Genomic DNA, 25,658 nt, shown 5'->3' on the forward strand with positions numbered 1-25,658 from the left:
CCTTGATCACCTGGCTGAGGGAGGGTGCCAGGGTTTGCTACTAAGCGATTCTCTCCACAGCCCCTGACTTTATATACTGAGCTCTCTGTAAGGAAGGTGCGATGCACAGCTCATGTCTCTGGGGTAAGAATGCTTGTTCTTATTCCTTAAGGGTGAAGTATGTATATAAATTATTTAAAACTTCTCTGAAAGGGAAAGTTACCTGTTCTGCCCCTTAATTTAGTTATTCCATCATTTATTTGTATTAATATGAGCTCATGAATATTTATTTTATACTTTGGGTTAAGATACAATATTACTTTATTTTGTAGCTCAAATTGTTCCACCTTCACCCATGGGAGTTCTTTCAGTTGGTCCTTTGTCCCTGTGACACCCCCCCACCTTGTAGGTTTTGACATTTTTGTGCACAATTCCTTCTCCAAGAAGCCTTGGTTCTTTATTAGAGAATGCTATTAGAGACCAACATTTGTGTGAGTATGCTTACTACTACTGTGGTGTCATTGCTTCTAGACCTTTCAGTTGATAGAACAAGATACATATACCAATCTGTATGTATACACACATAAATAATTCTATACTTAAACCATATTTCTTCATATTAAGCTAAAATAAATTCATGCTGATGTCTCCAACTCTAATCCATTATTACATGGATCATTCTAGTTTCCTCCCTTTGATCACCTGTAAATTCCCACTCCAACAGTGAGAAACCTGGATCTCACTATCTGCCAGCCATTTCCTTACCTGTTTCACTGTACACGTGTGTAAGGTATTTTTCCCCACCGAGGAAGAAGGAAGGGATGTAGCCACGAAGTGTGGATAAGCAAAAGCTTTATTGAGTACAGCACATTCCACCAGATGATGTTCCCTGGTCCCGGGGACAGAGGCCAGGGAAGTCACATAGGGTGACCTGTGTGGGGAATATTTAAAGGGTCTCTAGGATGGTCGAGCTGATATGACATGGTGAAATCTCACTGACTGGAAGATGGTCGCTCTTTTCCAAACTGCTCCTGGGAAGTTTCTTTTGGCGCACATGGTTGTGGGCGGTTCTAGCCAAAGTTCCCGGGTCTGGGTTCCTCACATGACCTTTCCCCATTGCTGACCACCTTACAACGTGGAGCAGTATCAGCATTATTGATGATGTCTGCATGGGAAACAATGTTATTAACCAGAGTGCAGTGCTCCTGTGCTGTTAAGTTTGATTGGTTTCCAGAATTGCACTTTCCCCCTACCCCTGTCAGTGGGGCTGTTTCATCTATTTGTAATGCAGTCACAGTCTGCGTTCCTTCATAGGAACCCCAACTTCCTAAATGATCTTTCAGATTTCATAGTGTAAAGCCAGTGTCCACGGCCACCATCACAGCCGCCCGGCCCATGCAGGTTCTCATTGGATTTGGACAAATGGTAATGAAACAACAGAGCCACGAACTAGTGGGCCATTATCTTGAATCCTAGCCTGCACCCAGCAGGCAAGTAAAAATACACACTGGGCTCCAAAACCCACTAATTCAGTGCTCACAAAGCTACTGACTTATCTGAGTTTTCTAGAATCAAAGGTTTCTAGCTCACCAGCCTTATTCACCTCTGTTCCCCATCTCCTTCCTTCTCCCTGCACAAACTCTGCACTAACTGACTTCTCCTTCAGTACTCCGCCATCTTGGATGCTTCTCCTGGCCTCCTCCACGTGGCCTCTCTCTGCTCTCCTCTCTGCTCTCTCCTCTAATGCTAATCTCAGGAACCAAGAGAGAGCAAGCTCCCAGTCTGCCCCCATTTCATAGTGTAGATTCAAAACCTTTAATCCAATATACAAAATAGGGAAGTCTCTAATAAAAGTCACTTATCTGAGGCATGATGGGATTGCACCACCTCACATCAAAAAGGGTGGGAACGGCTTAGTCCTAAAACCAAGCCCCAGGCTACAAGGGATCCTGCCTGCCCACAGCCCACCCCCAACACACATTAATATCACCTGGGCAACAGGCTTCCACGTGGGCAGCACCATCTTTAACAAAGTGAACATAATATATTTTATCTGCCTAACACATAGATATTAAGGTTCATTCACTCTTTGTGTTGTAAAGTTCTGTGGTATTTGGCAAATGCATAATGTCATTTATCCATCCTCAAAGACTCACACTTTTTGGTAATAAACTAATAATAGTTCCATCACCTATTCAAGAATAGTTTTCCCCACCCTAAAAATTCCTTTTGGTTTCCTCTATTCATACCCCCACACACAAGCTCCTAGCAACCTCCAATCTTTTCATTGTCTTCTGGAGACATTTTTACATGTGTAGACCAAGAGATACAAATGAGAATGCTCACAGAAACAAAGAACTAGAAACAACCCGGAATGTTCATTGACAGGAGGATGAATACATAAATTGAAATATATTACAATAATGAAATCTTACACCATTGTGGATATGACTCAAGTCCAGTTACATGAAGCATGGCTGAATTTGTCAATGTAAGAAACTTCTAAACCTGTAAGAATTTTTATGTGTTTATTTGAGCCAAATGGTTGGCAACTTTTAGGAAGCAACGTCTCAATGAATTGAGAAAATGCTCCAGAAAATGGAGGTTCTACCACTTATTTTGTACATTAGAATCAAAGGCAACGACGTAAGGGGGTCCATGAAATGGACTGGTGATACATTGGGGAGGCGGGAGAAAGCAAAGCGGGGAGGATCTCTGGGATTGGACAAAAAGTATACACTGAAACTTCTTTTATATAAGCAGTCATAACAAGTAACAGTTAACAGTTAACAATTAACATGATAATAACAACAATGAAGAGGTTTGTTGGTTTTACTCTGGTGGGATGCCTGGCCTAAGAGGGCAGTAAAAGAAGATGACCTTTACATTTCAAAGGCATGTTTTCAGGTTCATTATTGTAGATGCAAGACAACAGACAGGCTTGATTAAGGTAAGCGTTGACCTTTGTTAGAGAAAAGTACCCTCCTAGGACATGACTCCCCACTATGAATTGCTTTTATTTATAAAGTTTTAACTTCAGACCATCCTGTGTGGTTACTTTAGGTCTCTGAGTTTGCAAGGCCACCATGAAGGCCTCCCCTGAGCTTGTCAGGCTGAACATGTGGCCCCATTCTCGTGCACAAATCTTAGAAAAGTAATAGCAAGTGAAAAAAACAAGTCCCATAAGACCATATAAAATCATTTTTTAAAACACAAACACAAGTAAAATTAAACAATATATAATGTCGACAGTATTTTTGAAAGCAAAAAAATAAACACAGAATTTAGGATAGTGATTATTCTGGGTAGAGGCAGGAGAATGAGATGGGGGAGGAATGAACATGTAGAAGCAAGCCAGCACTGATGTTCTAGTTTTGGGGGCAGTTTATAGGTGTTTATCAAAGTATTATAATTTTAAATTTAAAAATTAGGAGGAATAAGAGAAGATATTATCAGGAAAAGACATTCTTCTGTACATTTAGGACTTTTGATATATTGGCCCATCCACTGTGGTAACTACAGTAAGTGATGAGTAGCACCAGGGGACCTGTGGATGGTGCAATACCAAGGAATGGCCACACAATGTCGCCAGAAGCCAGTATTTGGAAAGATGTTAACTAGGACTCCCAGCATTTTCTCTGCCCAAGTTCCTATTTAGCAGAAAGGGAATTTTTCTAAAGCCCTGAACTGGCTTCATGCATGTGATTAACAAGAGAAGGAAACTAATGAGCAAGTCCTCAAAATAGTTTCAGAGGGAAGGGATTACCTAGATCAGTGGTATCTGATAGAAAAATAATGTGAGCCCAAATTCGAGCTATGTAACTTCAAACGTTTTAATAACCACATTAAAAGAAAAGAAACTGATGAAATGTATTTTAATAATATATTTTACTTAACCCAACATATTCAAAATATTATTATGTCAACATGCAATCCACATACAAATGTTGATATTTCACATTCTTTTTGTTGTGCTAAGTCTTTGAAACTTGGTGTGTATGTGTGTGTGTGTTGTTGTTGTTGTTGTTTTCCTGAAGTGAGAAGTGGGGAGGCAGAGAGACAGACTCCCCCATGTGTCCAACCAGGATCCACCCAGCATGCCCACCAGGGGCAATGCTCTGCCCATCTGGGGCGTTGCTTTGTTGCAACGGAAGCCATTCTAGTGCCTGAGGCAGAGGCCACAGAGCCACCCTCAGCGCCCGGGCCAACCTTGCTCCAATGGAGCCTTGGTTGCAGGAGGGGAAGAGAGAGACAGAGAGAAAGGAGGGGGAGGGGTGGAGAAGGAGATGGGTGCTTCTCCTGTGTGCCCTGGCCGGGAATCGAACCCGGGACATCCACACACCAGGCTGACATTCTACCACTGAGCCAACCAGCCAGGGCCTGGTGTGTGTTTTGCACTGACAGCCCAGCCACACTTCAAATACCTGTACTGGGAGGCCACTTGGACAGTGGCACCTTCCCAGGCAGAGCTGAGACAAAGTCGCATGTGGCAGCTCTGAGAAGCAGTTTACAGACCAAGGTGAATTTATCCCAAGTGCAAGGATGACTGATCAGATAGCACTGAGACAGCTTAAACTCCCCCACATTCTTTGTCACCCACCCGGTAATGCTTGATTTTCCACCATCAGCTTCTTATAGGCTTCATATCCTTTAAATCCTAAATGTGACACATCTTGTCCTTTTTAAATTCACTAACCAGAGATGGGATCTGAGTTGGTGTCAGGATGTGGACCACGAGGTCCTCCCTCCATGTGAAAGGGTACACACCCAGAGGGAGGAAGAGCTTCTCTGGCCTACCAAAGGCCTGTCCTGAGGAAGAAAGTACAGGGGTCCCCAAACCTTTTACACAGGGGGCCAGTTCACTGTCCCTCAGACTGCCACATACAGTGCTCCTCTCACTGACCACCAATGAAAGAGGTGCCCCTTCCGGAAGTGCAGCGGGGGGCCGGATAAATGGCCTCAGGGGGCCGCATGTGGCCCGTGGGCCATAGTTTGGGGACGCCTGGTTTACAACGTGGTACCTCCTCCACCTTCCCACTCAGTGAGCCTCCCTAACTCCTCACTGAGAATGCTCAGGACAGCCTAATTTGTAGCCCATCAAAGTAGCTTCCCCAAGAGGTGCCAGAGGAAGCCCAGGCTCTCCCAGTCCTGGTGCTTTCATTGCCCCACCACTCTGGACCTGCACATGGGGCTGGGCTGTCCCCTCTACATGGGCAGGAGCAGTTTCCACTGGACAGAAGTGGGACTGTCTCCATGTGCTCCCCACCCCCCACTACCTTTGGGAGGATTTCAGTTTGGTGGTTGCTACAGGCTTTGACCCATTCTACTCTATGGACTCCTGTGGAGAGTGGGGGTGGGGGGTGAACCCTGTCTCCCAGGCTACTTGGCTGTGGAACCTAATAACATGCTATTATCTGGAGGAAATGCTGAACATTTCAGCTTCCAGCGCCAAACAGCCCACAGTATGGAAACATCTGAATTTCTGGAGAAACTGTTTTTCAAAGTCTGGCATTGTGTCCACAGCCCACAGAGGAGGAAAAGGACTTGCCACATCAAAACAGGAGCCTTCTTTCTTGAACAGCCTGCTCAGATCAGTGTTTTTAAAAAGAATTAACCAAAATTATTCAGCAAGATGTATGGGCACCCACAGCCCATGGCAAACATAGCAGCCAGTGTAGAATCACAGATGCCAAATAAAGACAGGGAATGCTGAGCATGGTGCCTGGAAGAACACCAAATGAAGTTTGTGAGCTACCCTGTCAGGGCAGAGGGGCCAGCCTGAGCTCTGGGCCCTGAGCCCCTCTGCATGACCACGCTCCCCCTCCCTGGCACCCAAAGTCTGGCCCTAATCTCCTTCCTCAACCTCACCCCACACTCTTCACCACCAACCAAAAGAAACCAAAATGCCAAAAATTTTTTAAAAAGAAAGTTTTGCTATGAAATTCTGAAGAAGGGAATGTATTCTGGTGAACAATATCTTCATGAAATCAAAATAGCCGAGTGAACACCTGTTGTCACAAACTTATCTGCAATGTCAAGTGTGTGACTTATCTGATTTGGAAACAAATTCTTCATGATGCAGCAGTAATGTTGGGTGGAACTGAATTAAAAAACAATGACTAAAAAAATGTCAAAGTGTTAAAAAGTAATCTCCACTTTCTTTTTCACATGCAGTGACTATTGGGGTGTAGCCTCGACCCAGAAAATAAGCCAAGAGGAGAGGGGACATCCCTATTCCCCATTCCATTGTCCAGGAGGTGTGACTGTATAACCAGCCTGGCCTGGGAACTGACTATGTGCCTTCGAGACTGCTTGTGAGGTGGCGATGTCTCAGTGGGCAAATCCTATTTTTGAACTGCAATATTTGTAGACAACGAGGGTCACATTTGGAAACTGAGGATTGTGCATATGGATTTCCCTCCTTACGCCAAGTAGCAGCATGCAGAATGGTGTGGCAGAAAGGGCACCATAAGAGTGGGCAGTCTCTGCCTGCCACTAAGTGGTGTGTGAGTTTGCCTGTGTCATACACGTCTCTGTTTCCCAACTAGAAAGCAGATGTGGAAGCTGGGCACTGTGGCACCCAAGCTTCTCATTATAAAGAAATTAAAAGCAGAGCCTATATTTACACAGGAAAGAACAAAGTGGAAAACTCCAGAATTCCTTTTAACTGTGAATGTGTGTTGTGTGTGTGAGCATGTGTGTTGTCAGTGTCTGACCCTTAAAAACCTCCTCAAAGTTTTATTGTGAAATCTCATGTGGCCTAGACCCCAAATTTAACATTGGCAGTGTTAATAATATTCATATTTGGGTGACTTAAAAAATAAATTACCTGGGACCTTGGCCGGTTGGCTCAGCAGTAGAACATCGGCCCAGCATGTGGAAGTCCTGGGTTTGATCCCTGGTCCGGGCACACAGGAGAGCACTCATCTGCTTCTCCACTCCTCCCCCTCCCCTTTCTCTCTATCTCTCTCTTCCCCTCCTGCAGCCAAGGTCCATTGGAGCAAAGTTGGCCGGGGCGCTGAGGATGGCTACAAGGCCTCCACCACAGGCACTAGAATGGCTCCGGTTGCAAGGGAGCAATGCCCCAGATGGGCAGAGCATTGCCCCCTGGTGGGCATGCCAGGTGGATCCCGGCCGGGCACACAAGGAGTCCATCTGACTGCCTTCCCACTTCTCACTTTGGAAAAATACACACACACAAAAAAGACCACCTCCATCTAAATAATATGTAAAAAGTTTTACTTTTAAAAGTAAGGTGTTTTTGAGTTACTGAAGCCTAATGTAAACAAAACAAAGAATTTTGTTTTGTAAGCTTAATGAAGACAAGAATTTCTTCCTGTGAGCACTAAAAAAAAAGTCAGCTATTCTCTTCCCAAATGAGACAAGGTATGTTCTCATGCAGCAGTAAAAGCTGAATCTTGATCCAACTCAAGGATGACAAGAAAAGGCAGCAGGAAGGACCCAAATTTGTAACTACTCTCCATGTCACTATGAAATGGAATTAGGGCAAATCCAAAAGTGAGAGGTGTCAGTTAAGTATCTAGGTGACTCTACAAAATCTCTAAAAGGCCCAGCAATTTCTGGGGTGGAAATTCCCAAAAGCCTCAATCGTGAGTCACTGTAATTTCCTGCCTTTGGAGCCTCCACTGGTTTTGGCACATGTTAGCCCAACTCTCCATTCCAGCAACGTTGGGGAGGCTTTGGAGGAAAGAGGATGGGGGTGAGGTTCGGTGGGGGTGATGGATCCGGGTGATGAAACTGCCTTATAAGGAAGCACTAAGTCCTGGGGAAGGCCTGGTGTTAATCAAAGTAGAGGAATGTTAAAGGGAATGTCCTAGGCTCCTAGCTCTTCCCATCCTCCCATCAAGAGCTCAGAGAAAGAGTAGAGCAAGGGGTATGTGTTCCCTAAGAGTGCCTCTTTTTAAAGAAATGGACCTTGACATGAGAGGATCCTGGAGCTTGTCAGAGCCTAGGAGGAAACACAATCCAATGTGCAGAGATGAACACACTCCAGATATTGCAAATTTCCCACTTTACAGGTGATGGGTTCAAGCCTCAGAGAGTGAAGTGACTTAAAAACGCCCAGCCAGGATTAAACTTGGTCTGCCTCCTGGTGACAAGGGTAGGTAAGGGTATGGAGAGGCATGACTTGGAGTTCCCCTCTTACATTTGACTGTTCACATCTGGGGCTCAGCAGCAGAAAGGATGGGTGTTCCCCAGGATCTCGGAGACTAGCACATTCAGGCTCAGTGCTGGGCTGTCGGAGATGTGCTTCCTGGCACATAAGTATCACCATCAAGATTATTATCAGCATTAGGCATTTACATGACACTTAATATTTTCAAAACATTGTACTGCCATTTAATTATATTTTCCTTGCAACATTCCTGTTGAGTCCACACTTGATAGCTGGGAGACTGACAGGGGAAGAGATAAATGCTAAAGGTTGATGGAGAAGAGAGGACAGCACAGCCTCTTGGCTTTCAATTTCTCTGGTGACTCAGCCAAGATAACTTCTTCCATTCCTTGCAAATTCTGCACCCCAACCCTCAGAGCCCCACAGCAAGTACCTGTAACATCCAAGAATGGGGAGGAGGATCTCTGCTTTGATATATTTTGCCTCTAGGTCCACACACCTTAAAAAAAAAAGCCAGTGTCAAGTTCTAGTTCACATTCAGTCAGAATTGCTGACATCTTGTCTTTTTTCCAAGCACTCCATTAAAGTTACCTATAAAATCCCAGGGTTGTGAGTCCCAAACCTAAGGCAGCTTCTGATAGGAAGGTGTTAGCACTTGACAAGTCCTGATTAGATCCATGAACTTGGTGGAGTGGTGCAGGCCAGAGGCACTGCCCCCTGCTGGCAGCAGGGCTTTCTCCCTCACCCTGAGGCTCTTGGAGGGCTTTGTGAAGCCATGGGTCCTACCTCAGAATCAAAGGCCTTCTCACTGCAAGGCCTCTGTTCTGCTCCCCTGTTTAAAGGAGAAGGCTTCAGGAAGAGTACGAAGAGGGAGGAAGCCTCGGCCGGAAGAGGAGGGCAGGGAAAAGGGAGGATTGCAATCTCAGGCGGTTAGCTGGAGACGGCACCCCCCCCCCCCCTCCGCAAAGCCAGCCCTCTCCGCTTGCCGGCGCTTTCCTAAAGCGGCTGTGAATGCCTCCTTTCTCTCAGCCCAAAGGCCTTTCACTGGGCCTGGGTGGGGTGGAACCAACCCTCAGCGCAGCTCTGGTTGCAGATTTGGGGGCCAGTGGAGTTTCCTACTGGCCTGCAGGTGACCTGGGGTCAAAGTAGGGAAAGGGAGAACTCAGCCTCCTGGCAATGCTGGTCTTACGCCTCTCTTTTCTTGGACAAGCGGCTTCCAGTCCTCTCTTCTCTATCTCCACTGGCATCCCCGGCGCGTGTGGTGACCAATGCACTCACGGGACCTCATTGTGGAGCGATCTCCCGGGCGGTTGCCCCAGCACCGTTGGGAAACGTTACACCTCGGAGTTCTGACGCAGGTCTCAAGAGACCAGGAGCCCCATCACCGCGCCCTGACAGTTGAGGTGCATATCTGTAGAAGCCCGGGAATCTGTTGTCTCTGTGGGACTGGAGCTCCCTGCACATCCCCGTCGGGGAGCTCACCTGCGGCCCAGAAGCACGTCTGGGAAAGCCTGGGTCTTGGCTGTCACCCTGGCACCGGCGGAAGCCAGCCACCGTGCGCGGAGACCTGGGCGCAAGGGTTCCCCCGCAGAGGAGCTCGGGACTGGGAATTGACCAGATCAGGTTTTGTGCCTCCGCCGTGGGCAGGTGCAGCCTACCCAGGCAGAATCCATCCGATGATGGCCTCTTCCTTGTTCACTGATCTTGGAAGCTCGAAAAAGGAACAAGGATGACACCAGCAAGGTGCGGCCTAGGCCACGGAGCTGCGCTCAAGTGCGTCCTTCTAGGCACCGGAAACCCAGGGCCATCTCTTCCAGAGGGCCAAGGTTTTGACACGCCAGTCACATCTAGAACCAAACACTGCGAAACGCGGTGCTCTCCTTGTCACACCCAGAGCCAGCCAAGAAGGCGGGGGCGCAAGGCTCTCCAGATGGACCCTGGACCCTGAAGCCACCGAGAGAACGCAGCCCGGCTTGGGCAACTGGGAACAGGAAGTCTAGCGTCCGCGCGCGGGGGAAATTATAACCCCAGTCCTCCCTGGGACCTTCGAGGGGACTTCGATAGTCCCCTGAGCCTACTGGTCCCTGTCTGGCACCTCCAGAGCTAGGAACCGACTGGGGTCTTCATTTCCAACTTGCTGAGGACATGGTCTTAGGCTAGTTTAAGACTTTCCATGCCTCAGTTTCCTTCTTTATAAACTGCAGAGGATTATATTACATTCCTCAATTGGCTATTGTAAAGATTAAAAGATCTAAACCAGAGGAAGAGGTCAAGGGTTCAGAGCCTCGCCCAGACCAAGCACTTAATACCCACATACACTGGGTATCTATCTACTCCTCTCCATCCTGTCCTCAACTTTCGGAGGCAAGTGACTCCTTCCCAATCTCTCTCTTTCTCTCTCTCTCTCTCCCCCCCTCCCCATCTCTCTCTCTCTCCTGCCCTTTCTCCTTCCTTTTCTACCTCTATCCTCTCTTTCTCCATTTATCTTTCCCCCAGTCTCATTTTCTTCCTAACTCTTCCTATGGCAGACCCATTACCTCCCAAAGAAATGTGAGAAATGTTTACAATAAACCCGTTTGTTTTCCTATGTCAGTTTCATCACTGAGGTTGGTCTGAGCTGCGCAAGTTGGAGCTGACATTCTGGGTTAGAACTGAAAACTTTGAGGCTGGCTCTGGATGGTTCCTCTTGTCAACTTTTGGAACCTTATCTGTCTCTGGCACCTTGATCTTGATTCCTGATATCTGGGTTCCCTGGCCGCCTGGGAGGGTCCAGGCAGGCAGCAGGATGGACACAGGGTCCCTGTTGCTCCTCAGTCCACCAGCTGACAGTGTCATGCTGCCACCCCGCTTTATCCTGCAGCCCACCGTGGGCCCCAGTGTGCACCCTGTGCTAGGCCGAGGCCTGAAACTCCCTCCATGTCCCAGGCCAACCGGGTTAGTGGAGGGCAGCTGGCCCCAAGGCTGCTACGATCCCACAGCGCTAAATTCAGAAGCCCACGGGTCTGTCTCAGAGGCTGGGGAAGAGTCCCTGTCACAAAGGGTGTGATTCCCTGGCACCCAGAACCGGTACCGTCAAACCCCCACAGGCCACGAGTAGGACTAGACCTCGTGGGTACTGGCGAAAAATTAAGAGACACACAGACAGCCCAGACATCAGAGCGAGGCCACCAACTGACCTCTCAGATTTCGGTTCCATTGCCTCTCACAAGGACAAGCAAGCAAACCTCCCAAACCTCGATTTTCCATCTCTACTGCGAACACGGCCCTGAATGTACACAGATTGTCAAGGTCCTGAAATTCACCAACTCCGAGAAGCAGGTGGTCTCAGAACAATTCCTGAAGGCAAAGATAGAAAGCCAAGAAAACCTCCTGCACTCCAAAAGCAAAGGGTCTTGGATTCAAAGTGACAGTTTTTCCGGGTGTCCCCCAGTTTCAGTTCCCAGGGGAGGGGCGTCCCCGCCCGGGCCCTGCAGGCGCAGGATCCAGCCCCGCACCGCCCCTCAGGCGCGGGATCCAGCCCCGCACCTCCCCTCAGAAGCGAGGGCCCGCAGAACGGGCCGGACTGCTGCTCAGCCAAGCGCCGGCTGATCCGGTCACGGATCCGGGGCTCCCCAGCCGGCGCGCCTACGTTGGGTCGGCCTGTCCCACGACGGAGAGCCAGGCCTTTCGGAAAAGATCTGCGCCGAACCGGGCTTCTCTGTAGTTGCGCAAACCCCCAACTCGCAATGGAAGTCGCTCAATCTCCGGGGAACGAGCAAAATACTGCCCTCTCTTCCCGACCCTCGGTTTCTGTGCTTTATTGGTTTCATGGAGAGTTCAGGGGAAAGGAGCTTGAGCTCTGAGCTACCCTACATTAATCTCAACACGGTCTTTTTTGCTCTCAGGGCACTATCTGTCAAAGAGCCCGCCAGGGGCCGCCTCCGCTCAGGGAGACCCGGAACGCCCTGCCTTCAGCCGTCTCCTCTCCAGCCCGTCCTCCTTCCGGGCCTCCCTGACGCTGACCACAGCCCCAGGCGTGGGTGCCCTCCGCTACGCCTCCCACAGGAGCACCTCTAGTGTTCTCACTGGCCCCATCATGCCGACTCTCCCAGCCCTGTCCACACTGCAAGGCTAACGAAGTTTTGTTTGATTCTTTTTTTAAAGTTTAAGTAAATGAGCACTTGTTAGGATAATTCATCCAGGAAACATCCTGATCCCAGTCAAATGAAATCCTCAGACAATTGGGAAAGCAGTACCATAATTGAAGCAGTTCTGCATTAAATATGAGAGATTAGGATATGAATGCCATATAAAGGGCTAGGATTCAATAAGGGCTAGAGATAAAATGAAGTCAAGACACAGGTGTCTATATATATTACTCAGATTCAATGTTATATTGGGATCAATCTAACCCAATTCCCTCAGTTTACAAGTAGAAAGCCGGCCCCGGAAGAACCAGGGGCCTGCCAAGGTCACACAGCACAAGCAGGCAGAGGGGACGAAGGAACCCAACGCAACGCCAGTCACACTGTGTCTCTGGTATTTTCTAAGTCACAGAGCAAACAGTTCTTCATGGGTTTTTCCTTTCAGCTTTGGTTCTTATGAGGTGATGGTATCCCAAGAAGGGTCCCCGTCCCAGAATCACGTTGTCTCTCCCCTGTCAGGCGACAACTGTCAGGACAGAGGTGGACTATCTCCCACTCTAGGTCAAGACTTCAGACACAACCTCTCCCCCCCAGCCTCGCGGACCCGTCAGCACCATCCACGTGCAGTTCTCCGATAGAACGGACAGGTGGCGCGTTTCTCACAGGAAACCTGGTCGGAGTTTGCCTGCGCCCCTGGGACTCTGCTCCTTATCCCAACCGCGGGTCTAGGGTCCCTCTCCCGAAAGAAAGGGGACAAGAAGGGGTACAGAGTGGGGAGCTCAAGCTGGATGCTAAGTGGTTTGAAAAAAGGACCCTAGAAACCCTGATTCTAGCTTTCTAACTCAGAGCGACCTCAGGCTCTGACTTTTAAGGGGCTAGTGAACCTTGGGTACAGAGAGCAGGGCTCCTCCAGCTTGGCTGGAGAACACACCCGGACCCACTGGGCTCACCCCTAGGGGCGTTACTGCCCTCAAAAGTACGTCCACGCACCCGCTCATTCACGACCAATAGGCTGCTACCTTCTTCTGCCATTCTGCCATCAGCCCTCCTAGCCTCCATCCTTCCACGTACTTTTTTCTTTTCTATATTGGGAGGGGCAGAGAATAAGGGCGAGGTGGGGTTTTTTCAATGGCGGTAATAATTGTCTGCGAGAGAGATGGGTTTCTTAATCTACTCATCCATTATTGACTTCTCCTCGCATATTTGGCTTTGTCGCTTTGATCGCTAGATGATCAAACACTTGATTCCTTTGCATAACAATTTTAAGGCGGGCCTCCAAGCCAGCCATCCTTTCACTGACCACCCCTAACTACCCATTCAGGCCTGGAAAGTTCTGAAGGCGAGTGGGTGCAAACAGGAGGCTGCTAACCACTTGAGGGGTCAGAAACCATAAGGGACTGGAGTGGAAACCAACAGAATGTAGGGACAGTCTCCCCTCTTCTCCCACTGAATTCCCAACCCCTAGAGATCTTGCCTCAGCTCCTCCCATCCCAACACACAGGAAAGAAAGTGAATGTTCCTTAGAGCTGATTTGAATAGGGTTGGCAACTGGGGAAGGGTACCACCGCCCCCTGTGCTCTCATCTGAGACTTACGCCTAGTTTGGGGAGTCCTAAAACCAGTGAGACCTTGACCTAGTCACTTTCCCACTCCGGTCTCCGTTTGCCTCATCTGTGCAGCGGGCTTTTGGTCTATGCGCTCCCTTTGACTTTGCCACTTGCTGCCCCCCCTGCAGCCGGGCTTCGGGATCGAATAAGTGGGTCATGGTAGGAACAGAATACCAGTGGCTGTTTTAATCAGGTTTAAACAGCTGCTCCTTCCGCGCTTGCAGAGTTCAGTGATGGTGATGGAGAAGTGAAGATGGGGCTGGGAGGTGAGCAGCTAGTTTGAGGTCAGAGCCCTCTGGTCGTTGCTATTTCACAGATCTCACTTCCGAAGTCCGGGTCAGAGCGACCGGTTCTCCAGTTCCCAGCTCGGCACAAATGCACGAAAGGAGACTATATACACGGACTCGTACAGGAAGTCCACTGTCGCAGAGCCTATGCACACACACATAATTTGCTCACATGAGCACAGTGCAACACATGAGGATTAGAGAGACACAAAATGCACAGAATCTGTATTTGTACACTTGGGCACACACGTGCGTATGCACTCACCTGAAGCCTCTCCCACAGTCACTTACAAACACGCACGCGCGCGCGCGTGGCCGCATGCCCGTCCCACACGCAGCTTCTGCGGGAGCAGGCGGCCCGGGAAGGCGGCCCAGGAAGGCCTGGACTTCGCAGTGACGACCACCCCACACCCTCCGGCGGTCCCTGCTGAGGCAGCCGGTGGGGCAGGGTGGGGGAAGGAACGTGGATTCTAGACCCTAGCTCCCTCACCACTGAGGTTTATGAGACAGCCCTTCCCTACCGCTGTCCCCACTTCGGACTAAACTTTCCGCTCCCTCGCCTCTGCGCCAGCCCCCGCAGCGCGACAGCGCCCGAGCCCGGAGCTCTTCCAGCACCTCCCCTGGAAGAAAGTCCGGAGGCTGAACCTCCGCGGCCGAAAGGGGGGCGCGGCCTGGCTCGTGCTCGGGGCCTGCGGGGGGGAGCGGGGAAGGCGCCGGCCCGCAGCCAGGGCGCCGAGAGCGGGGGGCACGGGCTGCGTGCGCCCTTCCCGGGGCGGTGGGGGAAGAGCCGGGCAGCCCCTGCCCGAAGGGGCCCCGGGGAGAAGCACGGTTACTCCGGGGCAAGGGGAGCAAAAAGAACACGGTCTGGAGACGAAGGGGCATTCCTCTGAAAAAGGACTTGCTGTTGTGTTTTTTTACTCTTTTGCTCGAGTCTTTTTTTCTTTCTTTCTTTCTTTTTTTTTTTTTTTTATCCCCGACTTTGGAGTTGGGTCTGCAGCTCCTCAGCAGCGTGGAATGAGTCAAAGGAGGCAGCGAACCCGGCAGCCTGCTGGCCCCTCCTCACTCGCTGTCACACGAGCGTCCCCCTGGGCGTGCACACGCGGGGACCAGTCGGCGTGGACCTCAACTTCCTCCAGCAGGACGAGGCGGAGGAGTCGCCACGCGGACAGGTGGGGACAGGGCTGGGCAAGGGGCCCCCTCGACCTCAAGGCACCTGCCTCTGGGAACCTTCTGCAGAGAAGAAGGGGCGAGAGAGGGCTGAACGCAAAATAAAGGAGAGAAGGAATTTTGAGCGTAGATGCTGAATTTACTCTGGGTTTGGAGTTGGGGTGTTGGGAGGAATGAAGAGGAGGATTTCGGTTTTGTGCTTTGGGTGGGATGCAGTGTTAAGGAAAAAAGCAGGATGTTTGATAAAAGTGAACAAATAATATTTAGAAAAGTGTGTGTGGTTGTCTGGCTTTTGGGAGCCGTGAGCTCTAACGTTCTCAGCTCCAGGGGCCTGCCTGGCTGTGGCTGCAGCCCCAGAGAGGTCTAAGGATACGGGAAGGCGCAAGCTCCGCTTCCTGCAATTCGAGCCCAGGGGCCCTGGGTTTCACTCCCCGGGGACCTCCCCCGGCCAACAGCCCTAGCTGGGATCTTCAGCTGGCCAGCAGCGACAGGTCGGTGTCTGCTTCCCGGCGTCCCAGGCACCCCGTGTGACCCGCGGCGGGCAGTCCGTAGGACTCCCGAAGAAAACCAGGGCCGGGAGTCCTTTCCCAATCTTAGCTACCAGGTGCCATTTACGGAAATCACTGAAATGTTCCCCCCATTTAAGAGGAGAAAGGACTGGGTTTTCTTAGCTTATCTGGGCATTGGGGAGGAGAGGATGAAAGAAAAACCCAAACTGTTTCTAGAACAAAAAGGTCCGTGCTGAGAACTCCTTCTCTCAGGGGGAAAAAAAGCCCTTCCGAGAAGACAGCATGGTGGGGGCAGGAATCCGGACGCTGCCATCCAAAGGGTGGCAGTCTCCACCAGCAAGCTCTTTGGGGGGCTTTCTAGGAACCTGGGCATTTACTTATACATATATTTCATGCAAACAGAATAAAAGAAATTCTTCCTGCCTCCTCCCCTCTCGCCCCCAAGTCTTCTGGGCCATCTACAAAGTTACCCCCCAATTTCAGAGTCAACAGAGCATTTTATTTTCCTGGTTTGCCCTCCATGCCCCCACTCACCACAGCTTTCCTCTACACCGCCTCCCCCAGTCCCTCTCTTAGCTCCGGCAGAATGCTTTAGGATCCCTGACCAATACCCAACGAATCCCCTGCACCCAGCCACCCCTACATTATTATAGCCTCCAAATGAAGACCAAAACTCTCGAGCGCTAATTGAATTAGTCTATTGAAAGCACTGTCAGGTATAATGACGTGGCTCGAGGCCCCACATCTCCCAAGGTCTACAGGCTTTGGGGACCTGCGATGTATAGTCTGACCTTCCGCCTCACAATAATACCGTGGCACTTGTAGTGGAAATCTCCTCGCATTCACTCCCAACAAAACCGCGGGTCACCCAGTCCCCCTAGGAAGGCTGCATGCTATTGTGTCGGGACAACTCATTCATGTCCCGCGCCACGAGGCCCCACCGCCATCTGATCTACACTCGAAATGCGATTACCACCGTGTGTGTGTGTGTGTGTGTGTGTGTGTGTGTGTGTGTGTGTGTGTATGCAACACGCTCACACTCTCGGCCCTTGGCGCACACGACCGAAGAGGCTACATGGTTTTTGCACAATTCTCCTCACACCCATCATCAGAAGAGAGGTGGAAGCAGGCAGAACCATGACATTTGTCTCTGCCTACATGAAACCCCAAATTCTGTGGAAATGCAGGCTGGTGGGAGATTTCTCTTTCCGGAGCAGGCTGCATACCTCTGAGCAGCATACATCAAAACCCTTAACAAACACATTTCTCTGTGCCCAACTGGTGGGGCAGCCTTGGGTGTATGCACTAACGTCTACATATCCTACCCTCCTGCCATGCACACAAACACACACAAAGAATGTTTCTACAGACTTCTATTTCTCTGGAGTTCTCACATACACAAGCAAATAGACTCAAATACAAGATCTGCCCCCACAGCCACTTTCCGAATTGGTAAGTGGTGTTTCCTAGACTGGGAAAAAGCAGAAACAAAGGAACAATTTCTCAGCCTTCACCTTGAGAAGTGTTCATCAGTCTTCCTACTATATGATTCCCAAATTTCTCTCCAGTACGCAAACACGCTCTTCCTGTCTGTTCGGCTAAGTACCTTTTCCTTAGTGGAAGCTCCTGGTTAGCCACAGAGCATGGGGAAGTCTGAGAATGGGGGAGACAGAGGAGTTGTGGTCTCTTCCTGTCCTGCTCGCCCCATCACACCCCCAATCTAGAAAACTCCTTTGGGCCAACCTTAGCCTCCAAATGAGGGGGAAAACATAGGGTTGTTTTCTTTCTTTTTCTTTTCTTTTTTCCCCCCCTCCACTTTTGGTATTTAAAATAAAACAAAATCATTTTCTTTATTGTCATTCCTCACTTTTATGTGGGTTGGGTATGGAAGCAGAACTTGGGGGAGCAATCAATTTATTGCAGAGATATGGCTAAATCAGTGGCCTTCTGTAGGGTCTCCTACCAGAAGGGAACTGCACAGCTCAGAACTTATGGGCAACGGAAATGAGCACTGAGTGTCCCCAAACTCCCATTCCTTTGCCCAAGACCAGAGGGCATCTTGAGAAAGGGCTCCATTCCATTCCAAGCAGATACCTCCACCTCTCTGCCACCCCCACTTGGAAGTCTGTCAAATCGGAAGAAATTCTTTGATTTCCTACGGCAGAAACAGAACCGCTAGAAGGACTGCCACAAATGTATTCGCATGTTCACACACATCGCTTCACACACACCCTTTACCCTCAAACTTGTACACACAATTCCCCTGACGGTACTTCCTCACCCTCGCGCTTAGTGCTGGGTTCGCTCAGTCGAGTCATTAGGACCCATCGCAAACCCCTCTTGGCCAGCATCTGCTGCCTTTCAACAGTCACACACTTCCCTTTCCGGCTTGCCAGGACACCGACCCGTTAACACCGAGTTCTCAACAGTATGTGTGTTCATTTTCAGGTCGGAGAGAGGGCGTGGGCCCAGGTGGGGGGTCGTGGAGAGCGGGCAGTGCTGGGTGCAGAGCGTCCTCCGCAGGCCTGGTCTGGGAGAAGTGGGGGGACAAGCCAGCGTGCAGAGCGCCTCCTAATCCAGCCGGAGCTCGTGGGCCGAGGGTGCATTTATCATCCCATTACTGTAACAAATCCGGGCTCCACTACATGAAAGGTAAAATGAATTACCGACGTTAAGCCGTCAATAAAGTCATTTCTGTAAATGGTGTCTCCAAAGGGCCGCCGCATTATTCAGCTGGCTTTATCAGCTGGCTGGAAATTACGTGGAGGGGCCGGGCGCGCGGCGCGCAGGGCCGCTCACTTTGATTAAGCGTCTTGCCAGCGCGATGTGACAGAGCTTTTGACCAGGGTTTTATTCACAGGCCTGTGATGAACGCCAAGCTGATCAGGCGGAATGAAGAGTAATTAAAACCTATAAATTATCTTCCGCAGCCCTTCTCGAGGCGTCTCCTGCAGGCGAGATAAGGCGTCGAGACCCTATTTACGGCGCTGAAAGGGACCGCGGCGCACAAAAGCTACGCGGCTAAATAGGATATTGATAGTGTCCTAATTAGAATTTAATTAAGTACCCACGTTCGCTTGCGGGATAAAGATTTCAATTTTGCGAACTTAAATATAAATAAAATCCCACCCCCATTTCGGGGAGAATAGGTGGGGGCACCGCGAGATTTCGGGGAGCCCTCGGGTGCAGGCCTGAAGAGGACCCGGAGAACCCAAAGGCGGGGGTGGGGAGCGGCTTAGGACGGCTGAGTAGGGCAGGGCGGGTCTGGCAGCGCAGCGCTGCGGAAAGGGGCTCTCACTGCCCTCCCGCCGCGCGGGCGAGTTCAGGAGCTCCAGAGCCCCGAGTGCCGAAGACCCTGTGCTGACCGCAAACAGTCGGCAATACGGACTCCCGCTCTGCACCAACCCCTCTGAGGAACTTCGGCTACTGCGCTGGTTCGGCTGCTTGTGGTTTTCTTGACCTCCGAACCCCTGTGACTTTTTCTGAGCAAGGGATTATTCTGCATGCTCCCACCAGACACTATCCCCAAAGAGATCTTTTTCTCCGCCGTCCTAGTTGAGGATGGAGACCAGGGCGAGCAGGTTCTCAGGTAGCTCCAAGATAACATCTCCGCGAAGGCCTCAGTTGCACGAGCCTTTCCAGCCGTCACCCTCCAGTGCAGGTTTTAGCACACAGTCGGACCCTGGCCCTCCCAAACGGCTCAGCAGACAAACCTCGCCGATGCCCAGCTCCGTACCTCTTCCCACCCCAGTCTGGGCGATGGTAAAACAGAGAAAAAGAACCTAGCAGACTGCAGACGAATCTCCGTGAGAGTGGGAGAGGCGAGAGCCCCGCAATCCCCCAAAGCTTGGGAAGAACACGCGGGGACTAACGCCAGAGGCCTCCTGGGAGTCGGGAGCAATCTCAGGAAAATCTGGGCAACCAGGGAAAACTCGCTGTCCACATCGTCAGCTGGCTAGGTCAAACACCTGGGGTGCAGTACTTTCATTCGTCTGATTTCACTTCGCAGGAAAATTTAAAACAGAGGTTGCCCTGAACGCAAAAGCCTGAGCCTTGGTCGCATCTGCACCCTAAACTTGCTTGGCCCAGGGGCCGGGCCAGGCTAACTCTTTGATGCCGGGACTGCTTCTTCTAAGGCAGCCAGGGAAGGAACAGGAGCCCGGCTCCACTGGCGGTCCGGCTCTCTCGCGCCCTCTGGGCCTGGCTTAATGGTGCCAGGACAACTCACAGGGGTTGTTGAAGGTCCGGACAGGGAAGGACATGGGTGCAGATACCCCGGAAAAGACACCCAGTGCAGCCGGCTGGCATGAACTGCAAACCTACAAACAGTTGTAGACAGGCGCAACTGGCCTCTGGGGTTTGCTGTTTGTGAAAAATAAACTGCTTCTCTAAAGTAACCAACTCTTGGTCTATTTCACATCTCCGAGCTTCCTCGTTTTACCCCTCCCCCCACTACACCCACGGACAGTAACAACTTTCACTCTTCATAACAAAAAACAAAAACAAAAATGAGAAAATACAAGGCTGAGTTCCTTAGGCATGGGGGTTCAAAAAAGCAAAGGCCCCAGCCTCCTGACCCTGAACCCGGCGCGCACGCACCCATAACCCTGCATTTCTCCAACAAGTTGTTTATGGAGTTGCCTCTCTATTTGCCTGCGCTCCGAAACCCACCCCGCCTTGGTCTCTTTTGCCCCTTCTTAGGTCCTGGCCTGAAGGAGGGGGAGGGGCTCGGGTGAGAGTGGGGGAGGGCGGGCCGGACACACCGGGCCGGCGCCAAGTCTCCCCGCTCTGCCGGCGGCCACCGCCCCCGGATTATTTATCCGCAAAGTCCCGCGAGCTCCCATTGGGCGAGGCCTGGGTGTCAGCGCGAGTCCTGGTTAGCCATTGGCCCCGCACACGTGCGGCCTTGACTCACGTGCTTCCGGTTTGAAGGCAAAAAGTGTGCCTGGGTGATTTTTTTTTTAAGCGAGAGAGTTTGTGCAAAGATCCGAGCTGTCAGAGATTTGAAAAAAAAAAAAAAAAAAAAAAAAAAGGGCAGCCGGGCGCTGGCGGAGACGCGCTCTCCCTGCAAAAAAAAGCAAAGGCGATTAAAGGCGCTGCCAGCCTCGCGCTCTGGGCACAGCTGAGCGTGACACTCGGGGAAGTCAAACCCCTCACAACTGCCTTGGAAGATGGCTAGACTTTAAAGACTATTTTTTCCCTTTAAGAAAAAAATATTCTTGGAGCTTTCTTCTTTTTTCTTGCTTTCTTTTTTCTTTTATTGTTTTTTGTTCCCTTTTTGGCCGAGGCTTACTCCCCATTTAAAACAAATCGTTTAATCTGGTTGCAGAAAGAAAAGAGAAATAGCCAAGTGTCTGCATATCTGGATATCTACAAATTAGAGAGGGTAGAGACAACGAGATCTATCCGCTCGACAAGAGCGAGAGACCCAGGCCAGGCGCCTGGGCTTTTCTTCCCCTGCAGCCGCCCCGAGCCTCTGCCGAGGCTCCGCCGGCCTCCTTCCTCCGCGCACCCCCACGGGCCGCTGGCAAAGTGGGGTGGGGAGCGAGGCGGGGGGGGCGGCGGCCGGCGCGGCGGCCGGGGCGCCGGGGCGGCCGAGCATGGAAGAACAGCAGCCGGAACCTAAAAGTCAGCGCGACTCGGGCCTCAGCTCGGCGGCGGCGGCGGCGGCCCCGGGCAGCCTCGGCCTGAGCCTCAGCCCCGGCGCCAGCGGCAGCAGCGGCAGCGATGGCGACAGCGCGCCGGTGTCCCCGCAGCCCGCGCCCCCCTCGCCGCCCGCGGCGCCCTGCCTGCAGCCCCTGGCCCACCACCCGCACCTCCCCCCGCCTCCCCCGCCCCTGCCGCCACCGCATCTCGCGGCGCCTGCTCACCAGCAGCAGCCCCAGGCCCAGCTGCACCGCACCACCAACTTTTTCATCGACAACATCCTGAGACCGGACTTCGGCTGCAAAAAGGAGCAGCCGCCGCCGCAGCTCCTAGTGGCGGCGGCGGCCGGAGGAGGCGCAGGAGGAGGCCGGGTGGAGCGTGACAGAGGCCAGACCGGCGCAGGTAGAGACTCTGTCCACTCCCTGGGTACGCGGGCTCCAGGCGCAGCATCGCTTTTATGTGCCCCGGACGCAAACTGTGGCCCACCCGACGGATCCCCGACAGTCGCCGCCGGAGGCGCGGGCGCGTCCAAAGCTGGGAACCCAGCAGCTGCTGCGGCGGCGGCTGCTGCGGCGGCCGTGGCAGCGGCGGCGGCAGCGGCAGCAGCAACGGCCAAGCCTTCGGACAGCGGCGGCGGTAGTGGAGGCGGCGGGGGCAGCCCAGGTGCTCAGGGTGCCAAGTACCCGGAGCACGGCAACCCAGCCATCCTGCTTATGGGCGCAGCTAACGGCGGACCGGTGGTCAAAACTGACTCGCAGCAGCCCCTCGTTTGGCCCGCCTGGGTCTACTGTACACGCTACTCAGATCGGCCATCCTCCGGTGAGTACTGGGCCCCGGGCTGCGCCTTGCCTTCGGCCCCGCGGACGCCGCGAACTCTTAGACGCCGTGCTGGGGAGAGCAAACTCGGCCTGGGCACTCTCTTCGCTCATGCCTGCTTCCTCCTTCTCAGCTCCCGTCCACAACCGAGTGTGCTCCCAGTTTTGCGCTCCTGGCTTCTGTGGCCACCGCCCTGAAGGCTACAGCTCATGGCCCTGGAAGCTTGAGTCTCCATCCTTCGGTTTTGAACCTGTGGGGTCGAGCCTGTGGGGTCTTCTTTGTGTTTTACCTTTATTATTACCAGGAAAGGCGCAATCATTCATTGCCTTTTATTCCAGGAAAAGAGCAGGAGGGGAAGGTGGGCCTAGTGATTAGGGTCTGCAATCCCGCCAGCCTGGTCCTGAAGAGGCCGAAACTCAGCAAGGCTTTGATCTGAGAATAATCTTCACCGTGGTGTTTTTATAGACGTAAAACACCATCTTGATAGTTTCTGTATAGCATTCATTTACATAGAAATAGAGTTAAGAAAGCACAGGAAGAGAGAAAAGCGCCAGATCGCTGTCCCTCTTCCTCAGGCCCAGTAGCCAAGAGAGTCTGACCCGGGTAGGTAGAATTCAGGGAAAGGCGGTTGCCAAATAAGTGGGTGCCAAGAGCCCCTGGTTCCTGATTCTCTGGAGCAGACAGACAGACAGTGCAAGCGGAGAGAAGAGGTCAGGTTCAGGCCAGAATGCGGGTGGGACAAGAGAGCTAGTCTGCGCAGTTTTTCAGCGGCGGCTCACACATCTTTCTCCTTCCTTAACTTCTTCCAACCAAACATCTGCCAGTTAGCAGATTTCCACTAGCCGTAGGCCTGTTTTTTACTTTCCTGTTGCCCAAAAGGAAAAGCCTCATATCCTTTGCGCTTGGAAAACCCAAGGCCGAGACCTACAAGCCCTGGAGAGGAGGTTAAGACCTGTCTGCCTCTCTGGCCCGCTGGGCCCGTGTGACCTCAGGACGCTGTGACCAGAGCGGCAGGGGCGCCGGCCTACGACTGGGTTCCAGGCAGCGGGCCGGGCAGAAGGCAGGGCAAAAGCGTAGCCTTGCGCTTCTCTACTCCGGCTGCAATCTAACGGCTCCGCGGGTGCCGGCCGAGCGCGGATCGATGCGTGCTATCAGCCCTCGCCATCTCGAGCCCCGTTATTGACACGTCGGGCTCCCTGAACCTCCGAAAAGCTGCTATGATTGACTTGCCTGATGGATAGAGTGATTGAGCTGTCAGGCCGCGCGGCTCGGGCTGGCCGCGAGGCTACGATTTTATTACAAGTGTCCATGCCTTTGCAGGCACGCGCGCGCGCGCGCGCACACACACACACACACACACACACACTACTCTAACAATATCTAGTACGCACAACGCAGTGGGGTCTTTCTGGGGTTGTGCACATTTCCTGGGCCGTCTTTGCCTGCTTAGCTAATTACTAATCTAACCCAAGGCCTTTCTGCCTCCCCAGCCCGCCTCCCAGTCCTCTCCCATCTTACTCAGAAGTGGGCCTTGTCTTTGTTCTTGGCCTCTTTCCTTCTTAAGGGAATGGGGAGACAGGGTACTGGTCCTTTTCCTGCCTGGGTAGTAAAGGGAGATGAACCTCAATCCACTTGACTCTCTGTGGTTGGTCAGGCCTGGACTCTTTTGTCACAGGACAGCTGGTGACTCCAGGCGCTGGCCTGCCCCGGGAGCCAGCTGCAGCTAACCCCTTTGTCGGTAGATTTGGACTTGCCAATGAGGACCCTTTTTTCCAGACAGTTTTGGAGATTAACAGGCCTGACAGGGACTTAACTGGGCTCAGTAATCTACCATAACCAAGACAGGGTCCAGGCAGTAAATGCCAGCAGACTCGGGTATGGAGGCTGATGAGCAGAGGTGCTTCCTTCACCCGCCTCCTAGCTCTCCCTCGTTTCTGCAGGCTGGGTCTATAGTAGCTCTCTTTCCAGATTAGGCTTAAAAGGAGAGACCTCACCTTCCTGGGGAGGTGTCCTGTGGTCTCTTTTTAGATCCATTTTAGGGGCAAAGCACTGATTTTGGTCGAGATTTTTGCCATGTCTGTGTTCCTCTGAACTCTATTTTGCTCGCAAAGGGGGGGGGGGGCAAGAAGGATGTAGTCTCTTTGCAAATGACATAGGTGGGCAGAGAAAGGAGGTCTGACTTGTTTTGTTATTCAGAAGTTTTCACTCCTGAAATTACAGCTTATGTGTTCAAACGAGAGAAAGGAGACCCTGCCTGTGCAGTGGGGTGGAGGAATGGTGAGGGCCCTCTTTCTTGCTGGCACCATCCAAGGTTCATAGCAGAGAAGCCAAGGGCCATGTGGGTAAGGTGTGCAACTGGGTGAAGGCCTTATTTCCCCCTTCAGAGAAAGAAGTGGTCAGTGTCTCTCTTGGGCTCTAGAAAGGGCTTCTTTAGGCAAACAATACAAAAAGAAGAAGTAGACAGAGCACACGCTGAATACTTTGGAACTAGGTAAGCCTCTCACAGCCCCTTGCCTACCCCCTTGTTTTCTAGGGTAAACAGCCTCAAGCAAATGGGGTCTTATTGTAGGTGCGAGGGTATAGGTGTGCTTCTCCAGGAGAAAGAAAGGCTGGCTATTCCCCCAGGTGAATTCTGCACTAGTGTCTTCATGGTACCTCAGTCTTTAGGCTTTTTTATTCAAGACAGCAGGCCCCTGACCTCCAACTTTGAGCTGAGAAAGATGGGGCTTCAAATACTTCTTCATCTTAGATTCTGTGATTTAAGCCTGTCAACACAGCTCTCTTGTTATGAACTGGGGTGTGGGTTGCACGTAAAACCTCAGCCAGTTTTCCTGCATGCCTCCCTGGCCCCGAAGAAGGGAATGCGGCGACCCCACCAGCCAGGCAATAGATGCAGGGGCCAGCGGCCGGGAGGGGACCGGGGGCGAAGCAGACGGAGCCTCCGCTATCGCCCTGGAAGCGCGGGGCGCGATCCCCGCTCTGCTCCGCAGTTCTCACGGCTTCTTCTGCCCTCCCTCCTCCCCTCTGCCCTCTGTCCCCACCCCCACCCGGCCCTCTCTGCCGCTGCAGGTCCGCGGACCAGGAAGCTGAAGAAGAAGAAGAACGAGAAGGAGGACAAGCGGCCGCGGACGGCGTTCACGGCCGAGCAGCTGCAGAGACTGAAGGCGGAGTTCCAGGCGAACCGCTACATCACGGAGCAGCGGCGGCAGACCCTGGCGCAGGAGCTCAGCCTCAACGAGTCCCAGATCAAGATCTGGTTCCAGAACAAGCGCGCCAAGATCAAGAAGGCCACGGGCATCAAGAACGGCCTGGCGCTGCACCTCATGGCGCAGGGACTGTACAACCACTCCACCACCACCGTGCAGGACAAAGACGAGAGCGAGTAGC

The 25,658-nt window shown here is 52.0% G+C and overlaps 1 protein-coding gene and 1 long non-coding RNA gene across 2 annotated transcripts; one reads left to right on the top strand and one right to left on the bottom strand.

Annotated features, from left to right (window-relative positions):
* Positions 1-823: 823 nt before the first annotated feature.
* On the bottom strand, positions 824-21,797 carry LOC136378618 (uncharacterized). The gene is made up of 3 exons (XR_010746627.1): positions 21,680-21,797; positions 8,550-8,615; positions 824-1,144 (listed from the first exon to the last, which is right to left on the bottom strand). It is a non-coding gene; the product is annotated as an uncharacterized lncRNA (long non-coding RNA).
* EN1 (engrailed homeobox 1) lies at positions 21,410-25,658 on the top strand. Its single transcript, XM_066345739.1, has 2 exons — positions 21,410-22,274; positions 25,341-25,658. The coding sequence occupies exons 1-2, from the start codon at positions 21,410-21,412 to the stop codon at positions 25,655-25,657; spliced, it is 1,182 nt and encodes a 393-aa protein (XP_066201836.1). The 3' UTR covers position 25,658.

This window comes from Saccopteryx leptura, chromosome 7 (genome assembly GCF_036850995.1).
Source record: "Saccopteryx leptura isolate mSacLep1 chromosome 7, mSacLep1_pri_phased_curated, whole genome shotgun sequence".
Lineage (NCBI taxonomy): Eukaryota > Metazoa > Chordata > Mammalia > Chiroptera > Emballonuridae > Saccopteryx > Saccopteryx leptura.